General features: G+C 42.2%; 2 protein-coding genes across 6 annotated transcripts in view; one reads left to right on the plus strand and one right to left on the minus strand.

Moving 5' to 3' along the window:
- ralgps2 (Ral GEF with PH domain and SH3 binding motif 2) overlaps positions 1–24854 on the plus strand; it is a 227166-nt gene that overhangs the window by 179915 nt on the left and 22397 nt on the right. For 2 of the 5 annotated variants that reach the window (XM_061888160.1, XM_061888158.1), the window contains exons 10-16: positions 5416–5553; positions 9076–9166; positions 14645–14712; positions 15654–15792; positions 15893–16047; positions 16119–16173; positions 20322–20399. In XM_061888160.1, the coding sequence (XP_061744144.1) occupies positions 5416–5553; positions 9076–9166; positions 14645–14712; positions 15654–15792; positions 15893–16047; positions 16119–16173; positions 20322–20399 (724 nt within the window). The remainder of the gene's footprint in view (positions 1–5415; positions 5554–9075; positions 9167–14644; positions 14713–15653; positions 15793–15892; positions 16048–16118; positions 16174–20321; positions 20400–24854) is intronic. The other 3 variants (XM_061888159.1, XM_061888161.1, XM_061888162.1) reach the window with 3 other exon arrangements.
- angptl1a (angiopoietin-like 1a) overlaps positions 1–24854 on the minus strand; it is a 72542-nt gene that overhangs the window by 38896 nt on the left and 8792 nt on the right. The window lies entirely within an intron of this gene.

A 24854-nucleotide genomic window follows, 5' to 3' on the forward strand; every position in this document is an offset into this window, starting at 1 on the left:
AAAACTGCAGACAGGAGGGGTTTTTCTTTTTTTCCTTCCCGGCTCTGAAATTGCCCTGATCGCCTGCACAGAACAGGGACAAACAAGAAGTGTGAAAATAGCTCTGTGTTTTTGCATGTGGGCAGTTGGTAGGTAGGTAGGTAGGTAGGTAGGTCTTTATTGTCATTGCACAAGTACAACGAAACTTTGTATGTGTTCAAGATTAGACAAATAGTGCACAGCAGGGGTGCCCACACTTTTTCTGCAGGCGAGCTACTTTTCAATTGACCAAGTCGAGGAGATTCACCTCATTCATATTTATAATTTATATTTATTTATTTAATAAAGTGGCATTTTTGTTAACAAGTTAATGGTGTTTGGTGATAATACAAGCATGTTTAACACATATAGATTCCTTTCTTTCATGAAGACAAGAATATAAGTTGGTGTATTACCTGATTCTGATGACTTGCATTGATTGGAATCAGACAGTGGTGCTGATAACGTGCGCATTTTCGAATGGAGGAGAAAAAAAGTCCTCCTTAATGTCCAATACCACATGAAAGTGGTTGGAATTGGCCAGAGGTGGGTAGTAACGCGCTACATTTACTCGAGTAACTTTTGGGATGAATTGTACTTCTACGAGTAGTTTTTATGCAACATACTTTTACTTTTACTTGAGTATATTTATAGAGAAGAAACGCTACTTTTACTCCGTTCCATTTATCTACATTCAGCTCGCTACTCGCTACTTTTTTTATCGATCTATTATTGTTTGTTTTGGTTAATGACAGACCTTCAAAGTAGAATCTACGCATGCCTGCGTTTCACCAATCACATGCAGTCACTGGTGACGTTGGACCAATCAAACAGAGCCAGGCGGTCACATGACCGTGATACGTAAAACCCGACTTAAACATGTTGACAAACTTATTGGGGTGTTACCATTTAGTGGTCAATTGTGCGGAATATGTACTGTACTGTCCAATCTAATAATAAAAGTTTCAATCAATCAATCAAAAGTGTAAAGGAAAAAAGACACTTTTTATTTCAACCGTACTTCCCGTCAAAAGCCTAAAGACTGGTCGCACAGTTCCTGTCTTCACAATAAAAGCGCCGCACCATCGCGCCTGCGCTAACAAAATAAGAGTCTCCGAAAGCCAGCGCAAAGAAGCTAGCAAGCTACGGTGTTTGCTGCCAATGTATTTCTTGTAAAGTGTATAAAAACGAATATGGAAGCTGGACAAATAAGATGCCAAAAACCAACGACTTTCATGTGGTATTAGACAGAAAGGAGGAACTTTTTTTCTCCTCCATTTGAAAACGTGGACGTCTGATTCCAATCAATGCAAGTCATCAGAATCAGGTAATACACCAACTTATATTCTTGTCTTCATGAAAGCTAGGAATCTATATGTTAAACATGCATGTATATTCATTAAAACACCTTCAACATGTGAACAAAAACGGCAAAATAAATAAATATAAATTATATACTGTATATATAAATGTATGTATATATATATATACATATATATATATATATGTGTGTGTGTATAAATGATTTGTGTGTGTATGTATGATATGTGTGTGTATAAATGATATGTGTATGTATGTATATGTATATATGAGGTAGATCACCTCGACTTGGTCATTTATTAAGTAATTGATAAACGTTGAAAAACTTATTAGGGTGTTACCATTTAGTGGTCAATTGTACGGAATATGTACTGTACTGTGCAATCTATTAATACATGTTTTAATCAATCAATCAATCAATCAAATCAATGAATGCCCACTGAGGCTATGGTGCTGTTAAGTTATTGTGGCTCAATGTGCCATTTTTTAATTTTATTTTTATGTACTATTATTTAATATATATTATTGTTTTAGTTGCTTAAGAGATATTCCTGGCTCTGAATTTGCTCATTGCTATTTTTATGTTTTTGTGCATTATTTGTTGCCGTAATCAGGTTACTCATCAGTTACTCAGTACTTGAGTAGTTTTTTCACAACATACTTTTTACTTTTACTCCTTACTTTTACTTGAGTAATAAATCTCTAAAGTAACAGAACTCTTACTTGAGGACAATTTCTGGCTACTCTACCCACCTCTGGATTTGGCATGACATTTGTCCAACTTGCATACTCGTTTTTAAACACTTTGTTATGAGAGTAGCATATATGTGTGTGGCCCTTTAATGTGTGACAGCAGGTGAGTGACGTCAGTGAGTGTGTGGGCGAGAGAGAGGAGAGGGAGCGGTCGCTGAGGGCGGGGGAGTGGCTAGTGTTTTTGTGTGGGATTTTGACTGTGTGCAAGACGTAAATAAAAAGCCACGATTTGCAACTAATCGCTGGACTCGTCATTTTGCCTTGGAGTCCGGAATTGTGAAGACCCACTGCCGGGTAAAGTGAAGGGTATTGCCCCGAGAATCCATCAGCCCTGGAGAAGTGTCTCCCCTGCGCTCCTTGACTACGGTTTTGGCGCCGGAAGCAGGATAGGTGCAACAACTTTATAAGAAATACATTGGCATCAAATTCCGTAGCTTGCTAGCTTGTGCATACTAGCTTTCTGAGACTCTTATTTCGTTAGCCGAGGCAGGATGAAGCAGGTCTTTTAGGGTGAAGACAGGAACTGTGCAGTCGATCTTTAGAGTTTTGACAGCAGGTACGGCCCAAGAGTGTTGAAATAAAAAGTGTTTCTCTCGGTCCTGTCAGTGATTTTTTTCTTAATAATGAGCTCATAGCACCCAGCGTCATCTCACAATATCCACTTTCGTCAAACAACTGACAAAAGTGAAGTCTTGGTGAAGATTGATGATTGCTCATTTTTATGTCTATTTTTTGAATGCCTGGCTTGCGGTGGACTGACACCGAACACATTTCCACTGAGGGTTGGACTCCGCCAAGGCTGTCCTTTGTCACCGATTCTGTTCATAACTTTTATGGACAGATTTTCTAGGCGCAGCCAAGGCGTTGAGGGGTTCCGGTTTGGTGACCGCAGGATTAGGTCTCTGCTTTTTGCAGATGATGTGGTCCTGATGGCTTCATCTGACCGGGATCTTCAGCTCTCACTGGATCGGTTCGCAGCCGAGTGTGAAGCGACCGGAATGAGAATCAGCACCTCCAAGTCCGAGTCCATGGTTCTCGCCCGGAAAAAGGTGGAATGCCTTCTCCGGGCTGGGGAGGAGACCCTGCCCCAAGTGGAGGAGTACAAGTACCTAGGAGTCTTGTTCACGAGTGAGGGAAAAGTGGATCGTGAGATCGACAGGCGGATCGGTGCGGCGTCTTCAGTAATGCGGACGTTGTACCGATCCGTTGTGGTGAAGAAGGAGCTGAGCCGGAAGGCAAAGCTTTCAATTTACCGGTCGATCTACGTTCCCATCCTCACCTATGGTCATGAGCTTTGGGTCATGACCGAAAGGATAAGATCACGGGTACAAGCGGCCGAAATGATTTTCCTCCGCCGTGTGGCGGGGCTCTCCCTTAGAGATAGGGTGAGAAGCTCTGCCATCCGGGAGGAACTCAAAGTAAAGCCGCTGCTCCTTCACATCGAGAGGAGCCAGATGAGGTGGTTCGGGCATCTGGTCAGGATGCCACCCGAACGCCTCCCTAGGGAGGTGTTTAGGGCACGTCCAACCGGTTGGAGGCCACGGAGAAGACCCAGGACACGTTGGGAAGACTATGTCTCCCGGCTGGCCTGGAAACGCCTCGGGATCCCCCGGGAAGAGCTGCACGAAATGGCTGGGGAGAAGGAAGTCTGGGTTTTCCTGCTTAGGCTGTTGCCCCCGCGACCCGACCTCGGATAAGCGGAAGAAGATGGATGGATCGACTGACACACCCTCCGCGAATGACCGGTAGTTCGCGATCGACGTAATGGGCACCCCTGGTGTACAGGGTTACAGAACAGGAACGCTGATGGGTCGCCACAAGGCTCCCCGTAAAAGATGGGGAGAAGGTAAATGCTGGGGGAGGATGAGTAAAAAAATACAATCTAGACTGGGCTCCTAAGAAGGCCCAGTCTGGAGTGGGAAGAAACATCGATAGCAAAGCACATATACAGTGGGGCAAAAAAGTATTTAGTCAGCCAGCGATTGTGCAAGTTCTCCCACTTAAAATGATGACAGAGGTCTGTAATTTTCATCATAGGTACACTTCAACTGTGAGAGACAGAATGTGAAAAAAAAATCCAGGAATTCACATTGTAGGAATTTTAAAGAAGTGACCAAATACTTATTTTCCACCATAATTTACAAATAAATTCTTTAAAATTCCTACAATGTGAATTCCTGGATTTTTCTTTTCACATTCTGTCTTTCACAGTTGAAGTGTACCTATGATGAAAATTACAGGCCTTTGTCATCATTTTAAGTGGGAGAACTTGTACATTCGGTGGCTGACTACATACTTTTTTTGCCCCACTGTATATATTACAACATCTAAAGACTTGCAACAGAGGGGAGGGAGTGGGGGCTACGGTGGCAGGCTGCAGCTCTTCAGGTGCTGCCCATCTGTCTATCACCCCAAAGGGATTCGCGTCAAGAGCGTTGGATGGGGGCTGGGGTGTGTGGCGTATATTTTTGCGGATGCATGTGTGTGTGTCTCTATTCTGTGTCCTTGGACGCATGGATTTAATCGTGAAACACTGCTGACGTATTTTATTCAAGTGAACAACTCTCCAGTGGTTGAGCCTGCAGGATCTCGCACCTTAGTCCTTGTTTTTTTCTCTCACTTTCACCTCACACATACAGCGAACTGCATCCGCTCCCAGTGGAACTAAACACCGGGCGCCAAGAAATGAGGCGAGGTGTTGCTGAGAAGTTTCCTTCCAACCATGTCGACAAGGAAAGTTTTTTTTTTTTTCTTCGGGGCAGGAGAAAGAGCTGCGATGGAAGGAAATGCAGATGGTGTGTTCATTTCTAAGGCTCACTAATCGCTCAAGATGGCGGGAAGCCGCTCCTGGCTGTGGCACTTAAATGTTAATATTCATGCAATGAGGGACGAAGAATCCGGGCCGCAGCATCCAAGGCTGTCAGGAAGTGGGCAGGAAAGACAATGGCCTTGAGTTGGGGAGCAAAGATGTAAATCTGATTGTATTTGGAGCAAAACAGAGCGAGCGTGCCCGTTGTTTTTCTTCTTGACTACTTAGTGAAACATCAAACGAGACAATTAGCAGCTAGTCTTCACCCCGTGAACCCCACAGCTGCTCGAATCGTGCTTGCAAGGAAACCCGAACACCGTTTATAGACCTGTTTGTGTATTTGTGTTTGCTTTGTAATGAGCTGAACTCCTCTGGTTGGGTCAGGAAGAATCTGCCTCGTTTTCCCCCCCTTCCTCTTGTTTAAAACAACACCGCCGACAGATAGTCTCTGTCCTCATTTGGCTTGGCGTGGCGAGGTCTTTGAACCGACAACTCACGCTTTGTCTTTCTGGCAGGAATGTACCTGTCCGACCTGACGTACGTGGACTCCGCCTACCCCTCCACGGGCAGCATCCTGGAGAACGAGCAGCGATCAAACCTGATGAATAACATTCTCAGAATCATATCGGACTTGCAGAGGTCCTGTACCTATGGTGAGTTTGGACTGTCGGGTATTTTTTCAACAATGGTTATCATCGTGGTGGTAGACTTGATTGATTTGATTGAGACTTTTATTAGTAGATTGCACCGTACAGTACATATTCCGTACAACTGACCACAAAGTGGTAACACCCAAATACGTTTTTCAACTTGTTTAAGTCGGGGTCCACGTTAATTAATTCTTGGCTCCTCTGTAAGTGGACTCCCTAAAACTCCGTCCAAGTGACCTTGCTAAAGCTCGGGACCTGCTTACGTCCACAACCTGTCCAACTTTTTAAGTCCGGATCCACCATGTTCTTATGGCTAAATAAACCCACTTAAGTCAGCAACCTAAATACTGTATTTTCCTGACGGCCCAGCGCACCAGGATATAAGCTACACCTACAAGGTTTGAAGGAAAACACATTTTCACATATATTGGCTGCACTGGAATATCAGCCGCATATATATATATATATATATATATATATATATATATATATATATATATATACGTTGGGAAATGAGTTATTTGCACTGAAAAATTGTACAAATGTTTATTTACAAGTGTCTGTAACACGGCAGTAAAGCGGCTGATCGAACAAAACGTAAGTCATTGTCATGGACAGACTAGCTGCGGAAGCTGGCTATCGCATCAGGTATCGCATCTCTTTTGCGGGTCCCAAACTCTGAAACTGGGAAAATGGGAAAATTAGTTATTTAGACAGAACAATTATATAAATGTTTATTTACAAGTGTCTGTAACACGGTAGTAAAACGGCTGATCGAACAAAACAGAAGTCATTGTCATGGACCCACTAGCTGCGGAAGCTAACTATCGCATCAGGTATCGCATCTCTGTTGCGGGTCCCAAACTCTGAAACTGGGAACTGGGAAAATGGGAAAATTAGTTATTTACACAGAAAAATTATATGAATGTTTATTTACAAGTGTCTGTAACACGGTAGTAAAACGGCTGATCGAACAAAACAGAAGTCATTGTCATGGACCCACTAGCTGCGGAAGCTAACTATCGCATCAGGTATCGCATCTCTGTTGCGGGTCCCAAACTCTGAAACTGGGAACTGGGAAAATGGGAAAATTAGTTATTTAGACAGAACAATTATATAAATGTTTATTTACAAGTGTCTGTAACACGGCAGTAAAACGGCTGATCGAACAAAACAGAAGTCATTGTCATTGACCCACTAGCTGCGGAAGCTAACTATCGCATCAGGTATCGCATCTCTGTTGCGGGTCCCAAACTCTGAAACTGGGAACTGGTAAAATGGGAAAATTAGTTATTTACACAGAAAAATTATATGAATGTTTATTTACAAGTGTCTGTAACACGGCAGTAAAACGGCTGATCGAACAAAACAGAAGTCATTGTCATGGACCCACTAGCTGCGGAAGCTAACTATCGCATCAGGTATCGCATCTCTGTTGCGGGTCCCAAACTCTGAAACTGGGAACTGGGAAAATGGGAAAATTAGTTATTTACACAGAAAAATTATATGAATGTTTATTTACAAGTGTCTGTAACACGGCAGTAAAACGGCTGATCGAACAAAACAGAAGTCATTGTCATGGATCCACTAGCTGCGGAAGCTAACTATCGCATCAGGCCCCTTCTTTGGCTATTTTTAAGACCCTTCTTAAAACACATTTTTATTCACAGGCTTTTAACCCAGCATGAGACTTTAAACGGTTTATAACTTTTTAACTGCTTTTTATTTAACACATTGTTCTTAGGGTAATTTGTATTTTCTATTTCAGTGGTTTTTTTACTTATGTTTTAAATGTTATTTTTTTACTCTATCCTTTGCCTCTATTTCTTTGTGGTGTACAGCCCTTTGTTCTTCAACTGTGGTGGTTTTTAAAGGGCTTTATAAATAAAGTTGGTATGTTATGGTAGGTAAATAGACTCAATAACTCCACAGTGACGTTTTGGTGAATTTACTAAGGAATTTGTGAAACTGGAACAATACAAACAGAATGTAAGATAATAATATTAACACAGACACTCGTAAACGTGTCAGCATATTAGCTCCGAAAAGTTCAAGTCTGTATTCAGAATTTCTTTACTATAATGAGGCAGGGCCAGGTTGAGGTTAGCGCTCGACATTTGCTTTTTTAGTTGCCATCCTTGTCAAGACAAACAACAAAACTGGCACAGATGCTTTGTTATATGGGAGTTTAAAATATTATATAAACGCACAAAATCTGCCCCAACTAATATGTACAAATGAAGAACAACCATGTTGACAAATTACAGATATGTCTCTTGACTCGTTTTAATTTTTGGTTTCAGTTATTTTGAGAAGGGCTGTCGACGTGAGACAGTTAGTCAAAGGGGCGTCGACTTAAAGGCGCACTGAAATGAGATTTTCTTATTTAAACGGGGATAGCAGGTCCATTCTATGTGTCATACTTGATCATTTCGCGATATTGCCATATTTTTGCTGAAAGGATTTAGTAGAGAACATCGACGATAAAGTTTGCAACTTTTGGTCGCTAATAAAAAATCCTTGCCTGTACCGGAAGTAGCAGACGATGTGCGCGTGACGTCACGGGTTGTAGAGCTCCACACATCCTCACATTGTTTACAATCATGGCCACCAGCAGCGAGAGCGATTCGGACCGAAAAAGCGACGATTTCCCCATAAATTTGAGCGAGGATGAAAGATTCGTGGATGAGGAAAGTTAGAGTGAAGCACTAGCACTAGGAGAAAAAAAAAGGCAACGGCAGTGGGAACGATTCAGATGTTATTAGACACATTTACTAGGATAATTCTGGAAAATCCCCTATCTGCTTATTGTGTTACTAGTGTTTTAGTGAGATTATAAAGTCATACCTAAAAGTCGGAAGGGCGGCGGTGACCGCCAGTGTCTCTGAGGGAAGCCATATAGAGGAGCCAAGAAAGTCACAGCTGCCGCAGGACGACGCAAACTCCGATCAAGTCTCCGGTAAGAGCCGACTTAATATCACAATTTTCTCATCCAAAAACTTGCTGGTCGACATGTGGTAGAGAAACATGTTCGCTTGACCGCTCTGTTCCATATTGAAGCTTTACAACAACAAAAAAAAAACTCCCGGTGTGTTTCGGTTGCTAAAGGCAGCTGCAATCCACCGCTTTCCACCGGCAGCATTCTTCTTTGACGTCTCCATTATTATTTGAACAAATTGCAAAAGATTCAGCTACACAGATGTCCAAAATACTGTGTAATTATGCGATGAAAAGAGACAACTTTTAGCCGTGAGTAGTGCTGGGCTAAAATGTCCGCTACAACCAATATCGTCACCAGCACGCGTCAACATAAGCGTCATCATTCCGTGACGTTTTCAACAGGATACCTGGCGGGAAATTTAAACTTGCAATTTAGTAAACTGAACCGGCCGTATTGGCATGTGTTGCAATGTTAATATTTCATCATTGATTTAAAACTATCAGACTTTCAATAGGCCTTTAAAACGTCTTCCAGCGTATTCGAAACCCAATGCAACCTCCATTGGTTGTGTTTGTGTGTTTCAGACATACCGGTGTTGCCTCATATCCAGAAGTATCTCAACTCAGTCCGCTACATCGAGGAGCTGCAGAAGTTTGTGGAGGACGACAACTACAAGTAGGTCTTCTGCCAGTGTTTACGCCAGAGGTTCTTAACCAACTTTTCCTGGGCCAACTCAAATATTAACTCTGAATTAGTCATCTTATTTTTGATTTTAGTCATATTCAGTAGTTCTATCTAACATACATACACTTTGCAACATGGTCAAATGATATGAAACCATGTGGTAATCACAAAGGTTATTATGTATTCAACACATAAACCTGGGCGGAATAGAGGACCTCCTATTGGCTCATCTGTAAGTGGACTTTTAGTAACTTGTATTTATGAGTTAGATTTAGAGATGTCCGATAATGGCTTTTTTGCCGATATTCCGATATTGTCCAATTACCGATACCGGTACATACAGTCGTGGAATGAACACATTATTATGCCTGATTTTGTTGTGGTGCCCAGCTGGATGCATTAAACAATGTAACAAGGTTTTCCAAAATAAATCAACTCAAGTTATGGAAAAAAACGCCAACAAGGCACTACCATATTTATTATTGAAGTCACAAAGTGCATTTTTTTTTTAACATGCCTCAAAACAGCAGCTTGGAATTTGGGACATGCTCTCCCGGAGAGAGCATGAGGAGGTTGAGGTGGGGGGAGGGGTAAGGATAAGCGGGGGGTGTATATTGTAGTGCCCCGGAAGAGTTAGTGCTGCAAGGGGTTCTGTGTATTTGTTCTGTTGTGTTACGATGCAGATGTTCTCCGTAATTTTTTTTTGCCATTCTTGTTTGGTGTGGGTTCACAGTGTGTAACAGGGTGGCATGGCGTAGTGCAGGGGGTCGGGAACCTTTTTGGCTGAGAGAGCCATGAAAGCCAAATATTTTAAAACGTATTTCCGTGAGAGCCATATAATAGTTTTTAACAATGAATGTGACTAAATGCCTGCATTTTTTTTAGTAAGACCAACATTTTTAGAGTATTGTAGGTCTCTTATTCTTTTTAATAACATTGTTATTCTGAAGCTAACCAATAATAAATCAAATACTTCTTATCACGAATGCGACTTCTTGAACAGGTGCGCTAGAAAGCGGATATTTTGACACTGTGATTACCAGCGTAATTATGTAGGTTAGGTAAGTATTGTTATTGCCCAAGCACAACACAACTTTGTTGATTGACTGATTGATTTGATTAGACAATCAAACAGTGTTTAGGGTCACAGAACCGCTATGGGGAGAGAAAAAAAAACTCCAGAGCAAAGCATATATACGTATCACAACATACATCTCCAGACTTGCAACAGATGGGAGGGAGTGGGGGGCTACGGTGGCGGGCTGCAGCTCTTCAGACACTGCCCAGTTGTCCATCACCCCTAAGGGATTCGCGTCAAGTGCGTTGGATGAATTATTCATTACTTATCGTGTTAAGCAATGTCAGCTAAGATTTATCCTGAGAGCCAGATGCAGTCATCAAAAGAGCCACAGTTTCCCTACCCCTGGCGTAGTGGGTAGAGCGGCCTATTGACATCCAAATCGCTGCCGTTGTGTCCTTGGGCAGGACACTTCAACCTTGCCCCCGGTGCCGCTCACACTGGTGACTGAATGATGAATGAATGATAGGTGGTGGTCGGAGGGGCCGTAGTCGCAAACTGGCAGCCACGCTTCCGTCAGTCTACCCCAGGGCAGCTGTGGCTACAGATGTAGCTTACCACCACCAGGTGTGAATGAATGATGGGTTCCCACTTCTCTGTGAGCGCTTTGAGTATCTAACAATAGAAAAGCGCGATATAAATCTAATCCATTATTATTATTATTATTATTATAACAGTGTTAAGGTTGTTTATACGGCCACCCTCAGTGTGACCTGTATGGCTGTTGACCAAGTATGCCTTGCATTCACACGCCAAGGCAGTGCCTTTAGGGTTTATTTGCGCTCTGTTCTTCTCCTTACATCCGTGTACTCAGCAGCATTTTAAATAATGTCATAAATTTTACTTTTTGAAACCGATACAGATAACCTTAAAAGCGATACTGATATTTTCCGATATTACATTTTAAAACATTTATCGACCAAAAAAGCCATTAACGGACATCTCTACTAAATATCATATTTGTATGTATTGTATCTGCTGATGTAGTGTTGTACTTGTTGAAAACAAGGCAGATTAAACAAAAAAACAAAAAAAGGCAGATAATATACATCAAAATGGCAGGTGTTCTCCAGAAATAAATTTTTCACTCTTGTTTGGTGTGGGTTCACAGTATGGCGCATATTTGTAACAGTGTTAAAGTTGTTTATACGGCCACCCTCAGTGTGACCTGTATGGCTGTTGACCAAGTATGCCTTGCATTCACTTGTAGATATTATGTGGGTAGGCCGGCATGCAAAGGCAGTGCCTATAAGGTTTACTGGCGCTCGTTCTTCTCCCTACGTCCGTGTACTCAGTGGCGTTTTAAATAAAGTCATACATTTGACTTTTTGAAACTGATACAGATAACTTTTCAAACCGATACTGATATTTTCCGATATTACATTTTAAAGCATTTATCGACCAAAAAAGTCATTATCAGACATCTCTACTAAATATCATATTTGTATGTATTGTATCTGCTGATGTAGTGTTGTAATGAAGTGAAGTGAATTATATTTATATAGCGTTTTTTTCCTCAAGTGACTCAAAGCGCTTTACATAGTGAAACCCAATATCTAAGTTGTAATTAAACCAGTGTGGGTGGCACTGGGAGCAGGTGGGTAAAGTGTCTTGCCCAAGGACACAACGGCATTGACTAGGAAGGCGGAAGCGGGGATTGAACCTGCAACCCACAAGTTGCTGGCACGGCCGCTCTACCAACCGAGCTATACCGGTTGAAAACAAGGCAGATTAAACAAAAAAAAGGCAGATAATATACATCAAAATGGCGGATGTTCTCGTAAATTAATTTTTCATTCTTGTTTGGTGTGGGTTCACAGTGTGGCGCATATTTGTAACAGTGTTAAAGTTGTTTATACGGCCACCTTCAGTGTGACCTGTATGGCTGTTGACCAAGTATGCCTTGCATTCACTTGTAGATATTATGTGGGTAGGCCGGCATGCAAAGGAAGTGCCTTTAAGGTTTACTGGCGCTCGTTCTTCTCCCCGGCATTTTAACAAGTCATACATTTTCCTTTTTTAAAACAGATACCGATAATTTCCAATATTACATTTTAAAGCATTTATCGGCCGATAATATTGGACATCTCTTTTTAGATTGCATTTATAAATTTATAAAAAGTACACCCGCTGTCATGTCTTTCATGATGATTGTGAACGATAGGCAAATGTACAAAAAAAAGTGCAGTTCCCCTTTAAGAAAATGGAAAAAAATGGAAAATTGGTTATACTTTTATAGCGTTTTCCTACCTTTTTTAAGGAACTAAAAGCGCTCTGAGACTATTTCCACATTCACACACACATTCACACACTGATGGCGGGAGCTGCCATGCAAGGCCCCTAACCACCCATCAGGAGCAAGGGTGAAGTGTCTTGCTCAAGGGACACAGCAGAAGAAACTTAAGCTCCAGACTTCTGTTTGTTTGATGTTGTCATTACTGCCACAAGTGGTGGAAAAGTGTATTACAGCGGCGTACTGCTGCAGCTGAGAAACAAATGATTTTTGGCGGCTCTCTAGGAGGCGCTCTTGGTGGAGAAAGGCAGGTCCATGTTTGGTAGAGTGGCCGTGCCAGCAACTTGAGGGTTCCAGGTTCGATCTCAGCTTCTGCCATCCTAGTCACTGCCGTTGCGTCCTTGGGCAAGACACTTTACCCACCTGCTCCCAGTGCCACCCACATTGGTTTAAATGTAACTTACCGTATTTCCTTGAATTTCAGCCGGGTATATGGTATGCGCCTGCCTAGAATTACTGCCGGGTCAAACTCGTTTCACAAAATAATTAGCGCATGCTTAGCATTACCGCCGGCTCAGGATTAACGCCGGGTGAAACTCATTTCGCAAAATATTGTTTTTATTAGCGCACCTCTACAATTTCCGCCAGGTCAAACTTGTCACGTCACGAGTGACGCTTTACTTCAAGGCGGAGTATGATTAATTCTTCATCTAAAGTCAGCGTCAAGTGAGAGCAGACATTGTACAGTAAGTGATATTTTTAGTATTTTGTTAGATACTGCTGCTAGCAGGATCTGCTTACCACTCAGCTTCTAAATCCTGTAGTTCATCCTCCTTGTATTCAGGCTCAAAAAATAAATACAATGCTGGATTATCATTTGTCTTAAAGTAGTCTTCGTCTCTCATGAAGTCTGCCATGATTAATAGTTATTGATGTTGGAGGGAAAACCAAACAATATGATGCGTCTGTGAAATGTATGTTCCGCCATATGCTTAAAATGAGCAAAATAAGTAAATATTACATGTTTTTATGAATGTGCCTGTTACTACATTACATATATACTTACAGTGTGTAAAAAAGACATATTGTTTTAATGTTTTTAGAGCTCTTTATAGGTGGAATAGATCCAATCCCAATACCTCCATTGTTAGCTGACTTTTGCTAGCTTTTATTTATGAGTTATAGTGCATTTTTTTGCAGCTTCTACCAACTAATTTCCTTACAAGTATTCAGAATTATGCAACTCAAACTAATAAATGATTAAATACAGTTACAGGGCATCACTTTCATGATGCTTAATCAAAGTCATCATTTTCAAAATGGAGGAGGCTGATTTCAATAATTTGAAATTGCATAAAGGGAAGAAGATTAAGAGCTATTCAGTAAAATTTAAGATCCAAGCTATTGAATATGCTAAAAAGAACTGTAAGCCAGTACGTTTTATTAATATACCATAGCTGCGTGTGTCAAATATGATTCGTTAAATGACTCCCGCCTCCTGGTGGTAGAGGGCGCTAGTGATCCTTCTTGCGACTACTCGGCTGCAAAAAGCAGCGATCGTTTATTTTTTCCTCTCGTTTGCACTTTTAACATGGAGGATTACGTATCTAAAATAAAACAGTTTTCTAAACTGGACTTTAAATCGAAGCAGGAGGTAATAAAGGCAGATCTCCATCGAGACAGAGAGACTTTTAAAACTGAAGAAAGATAAGGAAGACTTCTATAAACAAGTTATCGATGCTTTTGATCAGAAGGAGCTGCGCATGGACTTTATTTATAAGTAAAGGTAAGACCATAATAACGTTTTTTTTTTATTAAATGTGCTTTTCATGATGGTATCCTTACATCACACTCAAAGTTATAAGCGCAGGCCTAAATTTACCACATGCCTTTGGTAAGCGCCGGAGTGAGAAGAGGTTTTAAAATTATTAGCGCATGCTTGCCTTTACCACATGCCTTTGGTAAATGCCGGAGTGAGAAGAGGTTTTAAATGAATTAGAGCCCCGGCAGCAATTCAAGGAAATACGGTAGATATTGGGTCTCACTATGTAAAGCGCTTTGAGTCACTAGAGAAAAGTGCTATATAAATATAATTCACTTCACACTTCACTACCACATACGTCAAAGTGTTTTGAAGCAACAATTGTGTTTTGAGCAGGTTGTCGCAGAGGATCGAGCCTGGCACCAGCACGCCACGGGCAAACGCCTCCAAAGAGGATCTCGCCGGTGAGTAACCTCGTCACCTCAAGTGCAGATGACATTTTCTGGATGAAAGTTCTATTACGGTGCTTTAATACAGTGGTTCTCAACCTTTTTTCAGTGACGTACCCCCTGTGAACATTTTTTTTTATTCAAGTACCCCCTAATCAGAGCAAAGCATTTTTGGTTGAAAAAAAGAGATGAAGTAAAATACAGCAGTATGTCATTAGTTTCTGATTTATTGAATTGTATAACAGTGCAAAATATTGCTAATTTTTAGTGGTCTTTATTAAACTATTTGGAAAAAAAAGATATAAAAATATTGCTCATTTGTAGTGGTCTTTCTTGAACTATTTGGAAAAAAAGATACAAAAAGTAACTAAAAACTAGTTGAAAAATGAACAAGGGATTCAATTATAAATCAAGATTTCTACGCATAGCAGTAATCATCAACTTAAAGTGTCTTCTTTGGGGATTGTAATAGAGATCCATCTGGATTCATGAAATTAATTCTAAACATTTCTTCACAAAAAAATAAATCTTAAACATCAATATTTATGGAACATGTCCACAAAAAACGTAGTTGTCAACTCTGAATATTGCATTGTTGCATTTCTTTTCACAGTTTATGAACGTATGTTCATATTTTGTTGAAGTATTATTTAATAAATATATTCATAAAGGGTTCTTGAATTGATTCTATTTTTTTTTATTTTTCTTCTTTGTCATGAAAAAGGGACGTTTTTGTCATGAAAAAAGGGAGATTTTTGTAGTTGGTGCACTATTAGTAAGTGTATATTGTGTTTTTTATGTTGATTTAATTAAAAAAATATATATTTATATATATATATATATTTTATAATTTTTTTTTTAGAAAAAACCGGGCCACGGCCCGGTGGTTGGGGATCACTGCCTTAAAGTACCCCCATTTGAGAACCACTGCTTTAATACAAGGCGTCTTCCCGCAGGCCAAGAGGCGTCGCCGTCTCCTCTCTGCGGCCGCAAATGCTCGGTGGCGGCCGAAGCCTCTAAAGTCCCGGCCACGCCTCCCTCGCCGAGGAACCTGCTGCCCTACGGACACAGGAAGTGTCACAGTCTGGGATACAAGTTAGTCTTCCACTTCACGGCTCTCGTTACTGCCACAAATATTCACCCCCTCTCCGTTTCCTTCCCCTCTCTTCGTGGTTCTGCCACTGCTGGGCTCAAGTAGTTTCATCCATAAGATGAATACCGTGGAGTTCAAAAGCGCCACCTTCCCCAACGCCGGTTCGCGCCACCTGCTGGACGACAGCGTGATGGAGAGCAACAGTCCCACCAGGGGCCAGGCGGAGAGCTCCACTCTGTCCAGCGGCATTTCACTGGGTGAGAAATGACGGCACGCTTTGTCGCCTCCGTCGCGCCTTGTTGATCAACGTTTTTTCCTTTTCACTCAGGGAGCAGCGAGGGCTCGGAGCTCAGCGAGGAGGTGTCGTGGCCTGCTTTTGAGAGGTAACACCAACATGATCACCAGCCCTTCCTTTTTTTTTGTCCATCACATCCATGATCAAGATGATACACAACCCAAAAGCAGTTAAGTTGGCACGTTGTGTAATTTGTGAATAAAAACAGAATTCAATGATTTGCAAATCCGTATATTCAATTGAATAGACTGCAAAGACAAAATACTTAAAGAGGAACATTATCACCAAACCTATGCAAGCGTCAATATATACCTTGATGTTGCAGAAAAAGACCATGTATTTTTTTAACCGATTTCCGAACTCTAAATGGGTGAATTTTGGCGAATTAAACGCCTTTCTGTTTATCGGTCTTGTAGCGATGACGTCAGAACGTGACGTCACCGAGGTAATACTGCCGCCATTTTTATTTTCGCGTTACAAACACCGGTTCTCAGCTCTGTTATTTTCCGTATTTTTTGGCCAATTTTTTGGAACCTTGGAGACATCATGCCTCGTCGGTGTGTTGTCGGAGGGTGTAACAACACTAACAGGGAGGGATTCAAGTTGCACCACTGGCAAGAAATCTGCCGCCAGACCCCCATTGAATGTGCCAGAGTGTCTTCACATTTGACCGGCAATGCTAAGACAGACATGGCAGAGAGATGTATGGATAACCTGCAGATGCATTTGCAACGATTAAGTCAACAAAATCACAAAGGTGAGTTTTGTTGATGTTGTTGACTTATGTGCTAATCAGACATATTTGGTCGCAGTATGACTGCCAGCTAATCGATGCTAACATGCTATTTACGCTAGCTGTATGTACATTTGAAACTAGATACCCACATTTAATGCGAAACAAACGACAGATTTAAGTTGCTCCAGTGTCACAAGATGCGAAAGTCCTGATCGTTTGGTCCGCACATTTTACCGGCGATGCTAATAAGGCAGCCATGCTATGGGCCACTTCATTAGGTACACCAATGATATGGCCGAATAGCGGCAATAGCTATTCGCTCAATAGCTACAGTTTCTTCTTCAATTTCGTTTTCGCTATCTGCCTCCATACTCCAACCATCTGTTTTAATACATGCATAATCTGTTGAATCGCTTAAGCCGCTGAAATCCGAGTCTGAATCCGAGCTAATGTCGCTATATCTTGCTGTGGTATCTGCCATTGTTTGTTTACATTGGCAGCCCTGTATGACGTCACAGGGAAATGGACAGTCGCATCGCAAATAGCAAAAATCAAGATCTTTAAAGCTTTTTTTAAGGATATTCCGGGAAGTGTAAAATTTTGAAAAAAACTTCGAAAAATAAAACAAGCCACTGGGAACTGATTTTTATTGTTTTTAACCCTTTTGAAATTGTGATAATGTTCCCCTTTAATGTTCAAACTGAGAAACTTTTTTTTTTTTTTGCAAATAATCATTACCTTAGAACAGTGATTCTTAACCTTGTTGGAGGTACCGAACACCACCAGTTTCAAATGTGCATTCAACAAACCCTTCTTAAATGAAAAATAAAATGTTTTTTTGTTTTTTTTTTCAAATTTAAGACAAGCTTATGTGTTTTTTATACTGGTGCACAAAATGAACCGTGCGTGAACATCACCTTGTTCAAAGAAAAAAAACAACAGAGCATGAACTCACAACAAATTACACACTTACAAATTTGTCATGTTCTGTGGTCACGTTTTGTTTAGTTATGTTCTCTTGGTTTAAGACTCTTTTTAGTTACTGTTTACGCTCCATTGTTTTTGTCACCAAGACGACCGATTAGTTCACCTGTGCTCATTTGGACTCACGCACCTGATTTGTTTAGGACTCACGTACCTGCGTTAATCATGTCACTGTTATTTAAGCTTATAGTTGCCAGGCAGTCGGGCTGGCGTCATTGTTGTTGCGCCATGCTCTGTTCACTCTGGTTATGTATCGCTCTGCTCATTTCCTTCCAAGTAAGTTTTGTTTATTCATGTCACGTTTAGCAAGTATTTTGTTTCGTATCCACAGTTTTGCCTTTGTGGTAGTTTTTATTTTTTAGCCAAGTTTTTTCTCCGCCTTGTGTGCGCCGTTTAGTTTGCACTTTTTTTTATAGATGAATTAAAATGTCTTTACCTTCACGCTATGTCCCGTGACCTTCCTTTGCATTCCGGGAAAACAAACCACACCCTAGCTCCCATTCTGACAAAATTAGTGGGACTTCTGCGGTTGCCGTACACAAAATACGCAGATAGGGAGAACATTCTATACACACGATGAGTCGGGTTTGTCCTGACCTCCGCGGCGGAGACTCCGCCGAACCCCTGTGACCAACTCACCGAACCCCTAGGGTTCGATCGAACCCAGGTTAAGAACCACTGACTTACAATCTAATGGCAGCAAAATATTGCAAAAAAGTTGTCACAGGGGCATTTTTACCACTGTGTTACATCACCTTTCCTTTTCACAACACTCAGTAAACATTTGGGAACTGAGGAGACAAATTTCAGAAGCCTTTCAGGTGGGATTATTTCCCATTCTTGTTTGATGTACAGTTTAAGTTGTTCAGCAGTTCGGGATCTACGTTGTCATGTTATACACTTCTTAATGCGCCACACATTTTCAATGGGAGACAGGTCTGGACAACACGTGGCTTGGCATTGTCTTGCTGAAATAAGCAGGGGCGTCCATGATAACGTTGCTTGGATGGCAACATATGTTGCTCCAAAACCTGTATCTACCTTTGAGCATTAAAGGTGCCTTCGCAGATGTGTAAGTTGCCCATGCTTTGGGCACTAACTTTGCGCCTAGAACAATCTGGATGTTTTTTTTCCTCTTTGGTCCAGAGAACACAAAGTCCACAGTTTCCAAAAACAATTTGAAATGACCACAGAACACTTTTCCACTTTGCATCAGTCCATCTTATATGAGCTCTGGCTCAACGAAGCCCCCGACGTTTGTGGGTGTTGTTGATAAATGGTTTTCGCTTTGCATAGTAGAGTTTTACCTTGCACTTATGTAGCGGCGAACTGTCGTTACTGACAGTGGTTTTCTGAAATGTTCCTGAGCCCATGTGGTGATATCCTTTACACACTGATGTCGCTTTTTTTTATGTATTACCGCCTGAGGGATCGAAGGTCACGGGCATTCATTGTTAGTTTTCGGCCTGCCTCTTGCGTGCAGTGATTTCTCCAGATTCTCTGAACCTTTTGATGATATTAAAGTTAAAGTACCAATGATAGTCACACGAATACTAGATGTGGCGTTCTCTGCATTTGACCCATCACCCTTGATCAACCCCTGGGAGGTGAGGGGAGCAGTGGGCAGCAGCGGTGCCGCGCCCGGGAATCATTTATGGTGATTTAACCCCCAATTCCAACCCTTAATGCTACTGACCGTGGTGAAATAGCCTAAATTCCTTGCAATAGCTCATTGAGAAATGTTGTTCTTAAGCTGTTGGACAATTTTCTCACACATTTGTTCACAAAGTGGTGACCCTCGACGCATCCTTGTTTGTGAATGACTGAGCATTTCATGGAAGCTTTTTTTTATTCCCAATCATGGCACCCACCTGTTCCCAATTAGCCTGTTAATCTGTGGGATGATCCAAATAAGAGTTTGATGTTGATGAGCATTCCTAAACTAACTCATTCTTTTTTGCCATTCGTGCCAACTTTTTTGAAACATGTTGCAGGCATCAAATTCCGAATGAGCTAATATTTGCAAAAAATAACAAAGTTTTCCAGTTCCAACGTTAAATATCTTGTCTTTGCAATCTATTCAATTGAATATAGGGTGAAAAGGATTTGCAAATCATTGTGTTCTGTTTTTATTTAGTATTTACACAACGTGCCGACATCACCGGTTTTGGGTTTTGAAGCATATCGTCATCCATGATGTGAGTGGTTCAAAGCTCGGTCTTTGCTGCAGCTTGCTTCTCCAAGGACGCCGCGCTTCATCCCTCCAACAGCCTGGAATGTATTAAAAGCTTGAAATCATTTCAGTCCCCTTGCCAGTAACCTCCTCGGCGCCAGCAAGTATCTAGTGTCACTACTCCAAAAGGCCACCTGTCGCAATAACACATCAGCGCTGCCTCTCTAAACAAGACGGCCCCGCTCTTCCACCTTGCACGAGCAAGGGAAAAACCGCAGCAGCGCAGCCTTAACAGTGTTCCCTGCCGCCTATACCCTGTCCTATCTTATCCTATTCTGAACAGGACTCGGTTCTATCACTCTCTGGGCCCAGTGACCCGTGTGGCCCGCATCCCCTACAGAGGAGTCCTGAGGCCCAGCAGGTATACACACCCCCGACCGGAACAAACCTGAACCAAGCCCTCTCTTATCTTCACTTGGTGCCCTTCAGACCCTGCAGGGGGGGGATGCTATGTGCTCGCTCCCCAAATGTGTGTATGAGTGTGTGTGTGTGCGCTGAAAACTGGGATCATCTTCTGGTGTGTGTGAGGGTGACATCACAATCAGGTGGAGGGGATCATGATTTTCTATATATTCTGCCTTTTGCTTTCCTCATCTTCTTGCATGTTCTCACACACACACACACACACACATTCTTGTATTCATTACCTTCTTGAGACCTCCGAAAAATGGCGACCTCTTTAGGACCACCCTTTCGAGATGTATAAAGATATGTATTTTCAACAAGGCTCTAAGAAACGCGGGGCCCGCCAGATGGTATTTTGCGGCCCCCACCTTGATATGAAAGTTTAATGTTAGTGCGGCCCGCGAGTTTTATATGAATGGCGCTTGACAACGTTGTGTTATTTAGGTCCAAAATGGCTCTTTCAACATTCTGGGTTTTCTTACATGCCTGGCACCTGTCCGTCAGTTATAACAGTCCCCGATAACCTGGACCAATTCAAACCGTTATTTGTTTTTTTTTATTGTTTAATTTGCATTGCCTCACACAATGAACACTACATATATTTCTATAAGACGCCGGATAACACTCCTGGAGCCGTCACTTTTTTGCGTTCGTTATCCCGGTACTTTTATCTGCCAAACGCCGTGTTGCTGTAGGGAGGAAAAGCGGAACGACACACATTGCTTGACAGCGTTGTATTATTTAGGTCTAAAATGGCTGTTTCAACGTTATGGGTTGCCTACCCCTGCATTAGTGGAAAAGCGGCAAATGAGTGAAAGCCACAGAGACGTTGCCAGGGTTTTCTTACATGCCTGGCTGCAGTCACACCGCGACACCTGTCCGTCAGTAATAACAGTCCCCGATAACCTGGACCAATTCAAACCGTAATTTTTTTTTTTTTATTATTGTTTAATTTGCATTGCCTCACACGAGGAACACTACTAATGTTTCTATATGACGCCGGATGAAACTCCTGGAGCCGTCACTTTTTTGCGTTCGTTATCCCGGTACTTTTATCCGCCGAACGCCGTGTTGCTGTAGGGAGGAAAAGCGTAACGACACACATTGCTTGACAGCGTTGTGTTATTTGGGTCCAAAATGGCTCTTTCAACGTTCTGGGTTGCCTACCCCTGCGTTAGTGGAAAAGCGGCAAATGAGTGAAAGCAACAGAGACGTTGCCAGGGTTTTCTTACATGCCTGGCTGCAGTCACACCGCGACACCTGTCCGTCAGTAATAAAAGTCCCCGATAACCTGGACCAATTCAAACCGTTATTTGTTTTTTTTTTTATTGTTTAATTTGCATTGCCTCACACGATGAACACTACATATATTTCTATATGACGCCGGATAAAACTCCTGCAGCCGTCACTTTTTTGCGTTCGTTATCCCGCCGTGTTGCTGTAGGGAGTAAAAGCGGAATGACACACATTGCTTGACAGCGTTGTGTTATTTAGGTCCTAAATGGCTCTTTCAACATTCTGGGTTGCCTACCCCTGCATTAGTGGAAAAGCGGCAAATGAGTGAAAGCAACAGAGACGTTGCCAGGGTTTTCTTACATGCCTGGCTGCAGTCACACCGCGACACCTGTCCGTCAGTAATAACAGTCCCCGATAACCTGGACCAATTCAAACCGTTATTTGTTTTTTTTATTGTTTAATTTGCATTGCCTCACACGATGAACACTACATATATTTCTATATGACGCCGGATAAAACTCCTGCAGCCGTCACTTTTTTGCGTTCGTTATCCCGCCGTGTTGCTGTAGGGAGTAAAAGCGGAATGACACACATTGCTTGACAGCGTTGTGTTATTTAGGTCCTAAATGGCTCTTTCAACATTCTGGGTTGCCTACCCCTGCATTAGTGGAAAAGCGGCAAATGAGTGAAAGCAACAGAGACGTTGCCAGGGTTTTCTTACATGCCTGGCTGCAGTCACACCGCGACACCTGTCCGTCAGTAATAACAGTCCCCGATAACCTGGACCAATTCAAACCGTTATTTGTTTTTTTTATTGTTTAATTTGCATTGCCTCACACGATGAACACTACTAATGGTTCTATATGACGCCGGATAAAACTCCTGGAGCCGTCACTTTTTTGCGTTCGTTATCCCGGTACTTTTATCCGCCGAACGCCGTGTTGCTGTAGGGAGGAAAAGCGTAACGACACACATTGCTTGACAGCGTTGTGTTATTTGGGTCCAAAATGGCTCTTTCAACGTTCTGGGTTGCCTACCCCTGCGTTAGTGGAAAAGCGGCAAATGAGTGAAAGCAACAGAGACGTTGCCAGGGTTTTCTTACATGCCTGGCTGCAGTCACACCGCGACACCTGTCCGTCAGTAATAAAAGTCCCCGATAACCTGGACCAATTCAAACCGTTATTTGTTTTTTTTTTATTGTTTAATTTGCATTGCCTCACACGATGAACACTACATATATTTCTATATGACGCCGGATAAAACTCCTGCAGCCGTCACTTTTTTGCGTTCGTTATCCCGCCGTGTTGCTGTAGGGAGTAAAAGCGGAATGACACACATTGCTTGACAGCGTTGTGTTATTTAGGTCCTAAATGGCTCTTTCAACATTCTGGGTTGCCTACCCCTGCATTAGTGGAAAAGCGGCAAATGAGTGAAAGCAACAGAGACGTTGCCAGGGTTTTCTTACATGCCTGGCTGCAGTCACACCGCGACACCTGTCCGTCAGTAATAACAGTCCCCGATAACCTGGACCAATTCAAACCGTTATTTGTTTTTTTTATTGTTTAATTTGCATTGCCTCACACGATGAACACTACTAATGGTTCTATATGATGCCGGATAAAACTCCTGGAGCCGTCACTTTTTTGCGTTCGTTATCCCGGTACTTTTATCCGCCGAACGCCGTGTTGCTGTAGGGAGGAAAAGCGTAACGACACACATTGCTTGACAGCGTTGTGTTATTTGGGTCCAAAATGGCTCTTTCAACGTTCTGGGTTGCCTACCCCTGCGTTAGTGGAAAAGCGGCAAATGAGTGAAAGCAACAGAGACGTTGCCAGGGTTTTCTTACATGCCTGGCTGCAGTCACACCGCGACACCTGTCCGTCAGTAATAAAAGTCCCCGATAACCTGGACCAATTCAAACCGTTATTTGTTTTTTTTTTATTGTTTAATTTGCATTGCCTCACACGATGAACACTACATATATTTCTATATGACGCCGGATAAAACTCCAGCAGCCGTCACTTTTTTGCGCTCGTTATCCCGCCGTGTTGCTGTAGGGAGGAAAAGCGGAATGACACACATTGCTTGACAGCGTTGTGTTATTTAGGTCCTAAATGGCTCTTTCAACATTCTGGGTTGCCTACCCCTGCATTAGTGGAAAAGCGGCAAATGAGTGAAAGCAACAGAGACGTTGCCAGGGTTTTCTTACATGCCTGGCTGCAGTCACACCGCGACACCTATCCGTCAGTAATAACAGTTCCCGATAACCTGGACCAATTCAAACCGTTATTTGTTTTCTTTTATTGTTTAATTTGCATTGCCTCACACGATGAACACTACTAATGTTTCTATATGACGCCGGATAAAACTCCTGGAGCCGTCACTTTTTTGCGTTCGTTATCCCGGTACTTTTATCCGCCGAACGCCGTGTTGCTGTAGGGAGGAAAAGCAAACGACACACATTGCTTGACAGCGTTGTGTTATTTGGCTCCAAAATGGCTCTTTCAACGTTATGGGTTGCCTACCCCTGCATTAGTGGAAAAGCGGCAAATGAGTAAAAGCAACAGAGACGTTGCCAGGGTTTTCTTACATGCCTGGCTGCAGTCACACCGCGACACCTGTCCGTCAGTAATAAAAGTCCCCGATAACCTGGACCAATTCAAACCGTTATTTGTTTTTTTTTTATTGTTTAATTTGCATTGCCTCACACGATGAACTCTACATATATTTCTATATGACGCCGGATAAAACTCCTGCAGCCGTCACTTTTTTGCGTTCGTTATCCCGTCGTGTTGCTGTAGGGAGGAAAAGCGGAATGACACACATTGCTTGACAGCGTTGTGTTATTTAGGTCCTAAATGGCTCTTTCAACATTCTGGGTTGCCTACCCCTGCATTAGTGGAAAAGCGGCAAATGAGTGAAAGCAACAGAGACGTTGCCAGGGTTTTCTTACATGCCTGGGTGCAGTCACACCGCGACACCTGTCCGTCAGTAATAACAGTCCCCGATAACCTGGACCAATTCAAACCGTTATTTTTTTTTTTTTATTGTTTAATTTGCATTGCCTCACACGATGAACACTACTAATGTTTCTATATGACGCCGGATAAAACTCCTGGAGCCGTCACTTTTTTGCGTTCGTTATCCCGGTACTTTTATCCGCCGAACGCCGTGT

The sequence above is a fragment of the Nerophis ophidion genome, linkage group LG26 (assembly GCF_033978795.1).
Source record: "Nerophis ophidion isolate RoL-2023_Sa linkage group LG26, RoL_Noph_v1.0, whole genome shotgun sequence".
NCBI lineage: Eukaryota > Metazoa > Chordata > Actinopteri > Syngnathiformes > Syngnathidae > Nerophis > Nerophis ophidion.